This window comes from Stenella coeruleoalba (genome assembly GCF_951394435.1).
Source record: "Stenella coeruleoalba genome assembly, chromosome: 13".
Classification (NCBI taxonomy): Eukaryota; Metazoa; Chordata; class Mammalia; order Artiodactyla; family Delphinidae; genus Stenella; species Stenella coeruleoalba.
In genome coordinates, this window is record NC_137159.1 from 61,000,920 (window position 1) to 61,010,898 (window position 9,979).

Genomic DNA, 9,979 nt, shown 5'->3' on the forward strand with positions numbered 1-9,979 from the left:
GCCCCTCTAAACCCCAGGTTGATTTGAGGTGGAAGCAGAAAAACTTGTAGTCCATATGTTTTCCATTTATTTCTAAATAAAGGCTTGGATTCAATGAATACAGTAGCTGTGAGTGGTAGAAGATGTGGTAAACAAGTAAGGATGATAAAATAGACTAGGACTAAGAGTAATGAAAGAAACAATCTGCACTGAATGACTATGAGCTAATTCTTATTCTAACGTTGAGCCTTATTTACTTCTTATACCACCGTTTGTTTTGCTATATTCTAAGCACATTGTGAAGTAGACCCTCTAACTGCCATTCTCTTCGAATATGTTCTGACTCTTAGAATTGGGAATCCCTGCCTCTGTGGATCTAGTGAGCAGTGACCCGAGCCATATGGTAGCATCATTCAGCAAAGGATACACAAGCATCTTTAACATGGAAACACAACAACGCATTCTCACTTTAGAATCCAACCTAGATTCAAGTATGTATACCAATTTTAAGTAGTCTGTGTTTGGATCAATTTTTTAAACGTTATCAGAATTATAACTACTAGAGTCAACTATGAAAAACACTTGTCATTATAAAGTGTTCTGCCTCAAAATCATATAACACAGTTATTAGAAGGATATAATGATTTACAGTTGATTTTAAGTCTTTAGGTTAAGTTTATTCACATGTATAACTATACTGTTTGAAGTAGCATTTGAGCTATTCTAAAGAGAAGTCAAGTTTAATTTTATACCAAATGCTTAGTTTTCAATTCTATTTGAAGACAATAATATTTATTCTGAATACAGGCATATCTTGGAGTTTTTGCGGGTTCAGTTTCAGACCTTCGAAATAAAGCACATATTGCAACAGAGTGAGTCACATGAAGTTTTTGCTTTCCCAGTGCATATAAGAGTTATGTTTAGTCTATAGTACAGACTGTTAAGTGTGTACATATCTTAATTTAAAAGTACTTTATTGCTGAAAAATGCTAACCACCATCTGAGCCTTCAGTGAGTCATAATCTTTTTGCTGGGGGAGGGTCTCGCCATGATGTTGATGGCTGCTGACTGATCAGCGGGTGGTTGCTGAAGGTTGGGTGACTGTGGTAATTTCTTAAAATAAGACAGCAGTGAAGTTTGGCGCATTGACTGACTCTTCCTTTCACGAACAACTTCTCTGTAGCATGCGTTGATGTTTGATAGCATTCTACCCACAGTAGAACTTCTCTTGAAATGGGAATCAATCCTCTCAAACCCTGCCGCTGTTTGATCAACAGGATTTTTGTAATTATGTAATCCTTTGTTGTCATTTCAACAATCTTCACAGCAGCCTCACCAGGAATAGATTCTATCTCAAGAAACCACTTTCTTTGCTCATTCATAAGAAGCAATTCCTCATCCATTCAAGTTTTATCATGAGATTGCAGCAGTTCAGTCACATCTTCAGGCGCCACTTCTAATTCTAGTTCTCATGCTATTTCCTCCACACCTGAAGTTACTTCCTTCACTGAAGTCTTGAACCCCTCAAAGTCATCCATGAGGGTTGGAACTAACCTATTCCATACTCCTGTTCATGTTGACATTTTGACCTCTTCCCATGAATCACAAATGTTCTTTTTTTTTTTTTTTTGGGGGGGTACGTGGGCCTCTCACTGTTGTGGCCTCTCCCATTGCAGAGCGCAGGCCCAGCAGCCACGGCTCACGGGCCCAGCCGCTCTGCGGCACGCGGGACCCTCCCAGACTGGGGCACGAACCCGCGTCCCCTGCATCGGCAGGTGGACTCTCAACCACTGCGCCACCAGGGAAGCCCCACAAATGTTCTTAATGGCATCTGGAATGGTAAATCCTTTCCAGAAGATTTTCAATTGGCTTTGCCCAGATCCATCAGAGAAATTACTAGCTATGGCAGCTGTAGCCTTATGAAATGTATTTCTTAAATAATAAGACTTGAAAGTCGAAATTACTCCTTGATCCATGGGCTGTGGAATGGAGGTTGTGTTAGCAGGCACGAACAAAACATGAATCTCATTGTACATCTTCATTAGAGCTCTTGGGTGACCGGGTGCATTGTCAGTGAACAGTAATATTTTGAAAGGAATCTTTTTTTCTGAGCAGTAGGTCTCAAGAGTGGGCTTATAATATTCAGTAAACCATGTAGTAAACAGATATGCTGTCATCCAGGCTTTGTTTTTCCCTTTATAAAGCACAGGCAGAGTAGATTTAGCATAATTCTTAAGGGCCATAGGATCTTCAGAATGGTAAATGAACATTGGCTTCACCTTCAGGTCACCAGCTGCATTAGCACCTAACAAGAGAGTCAGCCTGTTCTTTGAGGCTTTGAAGCCAGGCATGACTTCCCTCTAGCTATGAAAGTCCTAGGTGGCATCTTCTTCCAATAGAAGGCTGTTTCATCTACATTGAAAATCTGTTGTTTAGTGTAGCCACCTACATTCATTATCTTAGCTGGATCTTCTAAGTAACTTGCTGCAGCTTCTATATCAGCACTTGCTGCTTCACTTTGCACTTTGATGTTACAGAGACAGTACTTCTTCCCTTAAATCTCATGAACCAACCTCTGCTAGCTTCAGACTTTTCTTCTGCAGCTTCCTAACCTCTCTCAGCCTTCATAGAATTGAAGAGAGTTAGGACCTTGCTCTGGATTAGGCTCTGGCTTAAGGGAATGTTGTGGCTGGTTTGATTTTCTATCTAGCCCCCTAAGACTTTCTCCATACTGTTTTGCTTTCTTATCATTCATGTGTTCACTGGAATAGCACCTTCAGTTTCCTTCAAGAACTTTTTCTTTGCATTCACAACTTTTGGCTGACTGGAGCAAGAGGCCTAGCTTTTGGCTTGTCCTTTCCACATGCCTTCCTCGCTAAGCTTAACCATTCCTGGCTTTTAATTTAAAGTGAGAAGTGTGCAAATCTTCCTTTCATTTGAGCACTTGGTCATTGTAGGGTTACTGATTGGCCTGATTTCAATATTGTTGTGCCTCAGAGACTAGGAAGGCCCAAGGAGAAGGAGAGAGATGGGGTTACAGCTGGTCGGTGGAGCAGTCAGAACACACACAACATTTATCAAGTTCACCGTCTTATGTGTGTGCACTTCATGGCACCCTAAAACAAATACATTAGTAATATCAAAGATCGGGGACCACAGATCACCATAACAAATATTAATAATGAAAAAGTTTGAAATATTGCAAGAATCACCAAACTGTGACATAGACACGAAGTGAACAAATTCTATTGAAAAAATGGAACCAATAGACTTGCTAAATACAGGGTTGCCACAGACCTTCAATTTTTAAAACAACACAATATTTGCAAAGCACAATAAAATGAGATAGGCCTGTATAAAATAAATCTGTTTTTCATTTCTCATAATTGTACTTTTTTAAAGAATAGTTGCTGTGCAATATTATATGTTATAGGTGTACAGTATTGTCATTCACAATTTTTAAAGGTTATATATACTCCATTTATAGTTATTATAAAATATTGGCTGTATTCCTCATGTTGTACAATATATCCTTGTAGCTTATTTTATTTTTATTTTTTTATTTTTTTAAAATGTCTAAATACTTTTTTTTAATTTTTATTGGAGTATAATTGCTTCACAATACCGTGTTAGTTTCTGTTGCACAACAAAGTGAATCAGCCATATGCATACACGTGTCCTCATATCCCCTCCCTCTTGAGCCTCCCTCCCATCCTCCCTATCCCACCCCTCTAGGTCATCGCAAAGCACCGACCTCTAGACACAAGACAATCAGAGCTCCAGCTCCATTTCTCTGATTCATCTGGCTGCCTTCCTCCTTTATGTGCTGGCTTTTTCCTCAGCCTAACTTGCCCCGTGGTCACAACATGGCTGCCAGCATACCTGGAACAACCTGCTCCCTTGTTTATTTCCAACAAGAGAGGCGACCTCACCCTGAAAAACATACGATTAAAGTTTTTCCTTCCTGTCTGTCTGATACATCTTGGGACACAGCCCACCCTTGAATAGTCACGATGAACTGGAGAGAGCCTTGGGATGATGGGCTCAAGCCTGCGGTCCTGAAGCAGTCACCAGCAAGGGGGACTATACACACACACACACACACACACACACACACCCCCCCCACACACACACACCCCCACACACACACACCCCACACACACCACACACACACACCCCACACACACACACCCCACACACACCCCACACACACACCACACACACACACACACACACACACACACATACACATAAAACCATCCTTGGCATAGACTTGGAATTGGGATCCTCCCCAGGAGCTGGGGATGGACCAGCTTCCTTTGAGCCCTCTGGCTACATTTATTCCATTTACCAAGTTGGGTTGTGTTATAAAGGAGGAAGCAGGGAAGCAGGTGCTCTGCTTAGGCAACCAAGAGTGTCCGGTCCAGATAGCTTGACTCAGGGCACATCTTCAAGGAGCCTGGTGCATCCTTAGCCAACATATTGACAAAAGGCAAAAGTTTCCCCTGCCTCCCTTGCCTGTTTGGCTTGCACTTTTCTTTTGGTGTTTCTTTGAGATAAAAGAAAGAAAGAATTGGAAAAAGAAGGGAAATAGAAAGAAAAACTACTGTCCTCTCTGGCTTTCTCTCTCTCCCTCTCCCCACCCCCTCCACTACACAGAATCCTGGGGATTGTAATAGTGACCACTGATGTCATGGCAACAGGAAATGCAGTATTATGGGCTGAGCCCAGAGGAATATTATCTGTATAAAGTTTTTTTTTTTCAGTGACTATGAACTTCTTTTTTGTATTTTTTTAACATCTTTATTAGAGTATAATTGCTTTACAATGGTGTGTTAGATTCTGCTGTATCGAAAAGTGAATCAGCTATATGTATACATACATCCCCATATCCCCTCCCTCTTGTGTCTCCCTTCCACCCTCCCTATCCCCCCCACCAGGTGGTCACAAAGCACCGAGCTGATCTCCCTGTGCTATGCGGCTGCTTCCCACTAGCTATCTATTTTATGTTTGGTAGTGTATATATGTCCATGCCACTCTCTCACTTTGTCCCAGCTTACCCTTCCCCCTCCCCATGTCCTCAAGTCCATTCTCTAGTAGGTCTGCGTCTCTATTCCTGTCCTGCCCCTAGGTTCTTCATAACCAGTTTTTTTTTAAGAATCCATACATATGTGTTAGCATACAGTATTTGTTTTTCTCTTTCTGACTTACTTCACTCTGTATGACAGACTCTAGGTCCATCCACCTCACTACAAATAACTCAATTTCGTTTCTTTTTATGGCTGAGTAATATTCCATTGTATATACGTGCCACATCTTCTTTTTCCATTCACCTGTTGATGGACACTTAGTTTGCTTCCATGTCTTGGCTATTGTAAATAGAGCTGCAGTAAACATTGTGGTACCTGACACTTTTTGAGTTATGGTTTTCTCAGGGTATATGCCCAGTAGTGGGATTGCTGGGTCGTATGGTAGTTCTATTTTTAGTTTTTTAAGGAACCTCCATACTGTTCTCCATAGTGGCTGTATCGATTTACATTCCCACCAACAGTGCAAGAGGGTTCCCTTTTCTCCACACTGTCTCCAGCATTTATTGTCTGTAGATTTTTTGATGATGGCCGTTCTGACCAGTGTGAGGTGATACCTCATTGTAGTTTTGATTTGCATTTCTCTAATGATTAGTGATGTCGAGCATCTTTTCATGTGTTTGTTGGCAATCTGTATAGATCCTCTGCCCCCCCAATGGTTCCCCAATTTCTCCCTTCGGCATGGGTTCCCTTCCCCTCCCCCATCCATCCCTCAGGGGTGCCAGTCCCGTCCCGCCTCCACTTCTCCGCCCCCTTCACTCCCCACCACGCCCCACATCCTACCCGGTCGCTGGGGGTTCCTCCCGTCCCCTTAGGTGTCCGTGGTCCCCCACCAGTGCCTGGTAGGTGCCCTAGTTGTGAGGAGATGCAAGTTCGCGTCCTCCTAGTACGCCGTCTTGACTTCGCCCTCTCTTAGTAAATTTAAAATCATGCTTAGATATATGACCTAAAGCTACTGTAATAAAATAAAAAGCCAATATGAAATTAAGAAGGATGTTAACATTTTTCAAATTACCTTCAGAGAGTATGGTCAATTCTTTGAACATCCTCAACGTAAATGTTGATTTTAATGACTGCTACAAATTAATAAGGTCTCAAGTCAGTGAGTGAGATGGATAAGCTAAACTAGGCAATTCCATTTCTCCCTCACAATGTATAACTGTAAAGTCATATGACTTTTTGCCTGATACTAGAAGCATTTTCTGAAGAAGAATGCCAAGAACGTTTTGAGCAAAGGCAGCATTCTTGGAATAAGTGATAACTATTTCGAGTTAATAATAATATGTCCTGACATTTCCTAAGTTATCAGTTTGATTACTTTAGAGTTATATAAAGCAAATTTCTTTCTTTCTACTGTGACTCCCTTAGCTGTTTATATTTGACTATGTTATTGTATTCTGGAATTTAGCAGGTGTTTTTTTAAATTAAAGTTCAGACCAAACATGTTTTAAGGTAAAAGTGAATTTCATATAGTTTAAAAGGATGAAAGATGTTTGTTGTTAGAATCAGAATAAATTACCTTTCTTCTTATTGATGGCAGTGGTGATTTGACTATGATTAAGTTAAAGGTAGTTGAAGCAGGTAATTGGGTACTTGTGAACCCATTGGAAAGGTAAACTATTTTTAGATCATAAGCTGAATATAAATATTTGGAGGATTCTTTTAGACTCTTTGTTAGAATGATGGCTAGTAGGCCTTCAGTTTATTTCTAGTGTTCTTTGTATTTTGCTTACTTTTACTTGTCTGATTTACCATCACCTGGAGAAATTTCCTTAAAAAGTATTACGAAATAAGAATTTTCTTTTGCCTGATTTCTATCATGCTTCTTTTCTAGATCTCAAAGTAATTGAAGCTATCCTCAGAAACTTCTCTCCCAAAATATATCGGATACTTTACTTAAAGTATTTGTATTTTGTTGTTATTCTCCTGCTAGACCTTACAGTAGATATTGGTCAGTGGTGTGTTATCTCTGGAGGAAAAAATATCCATAGGCTGAATTTTTAATCTAAACTCTTTGTTTAGGACCATTTAAAATGAATATAACTGACCCAGAGCTTACTCCACATGGTCAAGTGACTTTTTGTTGTGCACTTAGATAACAGGCTGGGTGGCCGCCTGCCATTAGCATTGGAAAAAGACTACCTTCAGCTTTTAAGATGTCATATTTCTAGGTACCACATGAAAATCCAATAGAGTAGACTAATATTGGAGCTATTTTTAGCTATGCATCACTATATTTTCTATTATGAGTGTAACTTCATGATACCTATTCAAAGAAGAGTTTCAAAAACAGTACAAGAATTCTTGGTTAACCTTCACCCAGATTCACCAGTTTTTAACATTTTGCCATATTTGTCACATTTACTTTATCATTCTCTGTGTATAATTTAAAATTCTGAGCCATTTAAGAGACGTTATATACCTATTATATACCTATACCCCTAGATCCTTTAGCATGTAATTCCTATGAATAAGGACATTCTCTGACAGCACATTACATTATCAAAATCAGGAAATTTGACATTGACACATGCTGTTATTGTTTACACTCAAATTTGCCAGTTGTCCCAATAATGTACTTTATAAGGACATCCCTTCTCCCAAGACCATGATATAATAATTAGTTTTTAACTTTGACATATCTTAAATTAGTGTTATCTTTGTGTAGATTTTCCCTTTTTTTCTTGTAAAAAGTATTGTAACAAAAATCACTAATTAAACTTAAGTTCTTAATAATTGATTTCCACTTCATAAAAGGCTGTCAGGAGGAACTTGTGATAGTTTAGGTAGCGATTTTGGCAGTTGCCTGATTTGCATGAGTCATCTAGTTGGGATAGAGGTAGAAATTAGAATAGGTACTAGCTTTGTTACCATGATTTTGGGGACGTCACCGATGTTTTCTGGACCTTGGTTCGTTCACTGTGTTATGAACCTAATGACATGTGGCCTGCCTGTCTCATTGTGTGTATAATTAAGATCTCTTTGAACACAATTAAGTAGTGTGCAAAAAAATACTATTAGGATGCTATTTTCAGATTCCAAACATGGTAGACTGTTAAATGACCATTTCTATTATGAGAAAGAGAAGATTAAAGAGTTAAAAATTCTCTTTGTCATGTTTATCTTTAGATGATAACCATGTGATAAAGAGCTCTGTATCTAGAATGAGCTGAGATTTAAGTTTGGGAATTAGCTACATGAAGTAATGATGGAATTTTATTAAAGTAGCAAAAGTATCATAGAACACTGTAGGATGAGAAATGTCAGTGGCTCTGGGCTAAGCTCTAGGTGGCATCCATTGATAGCAGGTGGTGGAAAAGGAAATTCTAATTCCCAGGTACTTCTAGATTTGTCAGTAGAGTGTTGCTCAGGTGATTCTCATTTCCTAACATCGCAATTATGAACACAATTGCAGAATAAATGAACTAAAGACAAGTTAAAGTCATATCATTTACTTTTCCAATCTCTTAGGTGAATATTCAGTTCTCTTTTGTGTGAAGAAATAGTAGCTTTGACAAATTTGTATTGCTCTTTAATTTTTTCTTTTTAGCAGCCACCTCTTCCTGCCAAATAAATAGAGTCATCAGTCATCCCACTCTTCCCATCAGCATCACTGCTCATGAAGACAGGCATATCAAATTCTATGATAACAATACAGGTAAGAATTTATTTAAATTGATTATTGTTAAAGCAAAAAAAAAAAAAAAAATCCCAGCTGTAATTTTGGTGTCTGTCAGTGGCTTTATAGTCAGCGAATAGGCACTGAAACACAAATCCTCTCCCAGATCAGTTTCTTTTTACTCCATCTAAATCTGCTAAGAACTAGTCTTCACGCTAGCATATAGAATCATCTTGGTTTATTTAATAGTAAATAGGTGTTATATTTTGGCCCTAGAGCCAAGGTTATTACTAGGAACACAATGAAAAATTCATTCAGATACCAATAAAATGATCTCTTGTTTTGAATATATTGTGGAAAAGTAGAAATTTACTGGAAGTAGAGGCATATGATCATTACAGATGGCAAACCCCTGAGTCATTTCATTTATTTTATTTGTTTTTCCATGGACTAAATTTTTTCTGTATTATAATACTGATTATTTGGTCCTGACTGATTTGCACTGAGGTATGGAGGCTTTCCCAATTTTTATTAGCTTATATTTCACTAGTCTAAAGGAAATGCATGAAGAGCTGGTTGGGAGAACAACTCACTGTATTAGCAGCCATATTTACCTGAGTATCTGCTACTGGCTTTGTAAATGTGTTGACTTTTGCTAACTTTGCTTAGCTGCAAGTGATGAATAATTTAACATTTCTAATCTCTTTCTATGTACTGTTTCCACCAAAATTGTGGCCAGGTTTTCTCTCTGTTACTTTGTCTTTGTCTCAGTATTTTCTTCTGCTTCCACAAAACAGATAATTTGCCTGTAGCTAAAGGATGCAAAGTCAGTGATGAATAATGTCTGAGTTTTAGTTAATGAACATGGCTTAAAGGAATATTTGTGTACAAATTAATGACTTCCAATTTGTGAAAGACAAAAATATAATCTGAAATTTGAGCTTTTGTTTCTCATTATCATCATGGCCAGAGCAGGGAGGGAGACATGTGTTGTTTTCGCAGTTGGAAAACAACTCTATTGATGTAGAGACTACACAGAGAGGGGTGACTGGCAAAGCCAGTACAGCGAGGTAGCTGGCTTGTATTCAGGATAAGGTAAACTATTACTAAAGAGTAACAATCTCTTTTTCCAAAGGCAAACTGATCCACTCGATGGTAGCCCACCTAGAAGCTGTTACAAGTTTAGCAGTTGATCCAAATGGCCTGTACTTAATGTCTGGCAGTAAGTACAACTATGGATTATTTATTTATTCTTACCATTTTTATATTTAATGTAATTTTTCTCTTAATTTCT

At 38.7% G+C, this 9,979-nt stretch overlaps 1 protein-coding gene across 2 annotated transcripts in view; it reads left to right on the plus strand.

The window, feature by feature from the left end:
* The window catches only part of STRN (striatin), a 116,558-nt gene that overhangs the window by 93,935 nt on the left and 12,644 nt on the right, over positions 1-9,979 (plus strand). For both annotated transcript variants that reach the window (XM_079940458.1, XM_079940459.1), the window contains 3 exons: positions 330-470; positions 8,617-8,724; positions 9,821-9,907. In XM_079940458.1, the coding sequence (XP_079796584.1) occupies positions 330-470; positions 8,617-8,724; positions 9,821-9,907 (336 nt within the window). The remainder of the gene's footprint in view (positions 1-329; positions 471-8,616; positions 8,725-9,820; positions 9,908-9,979) is intronic.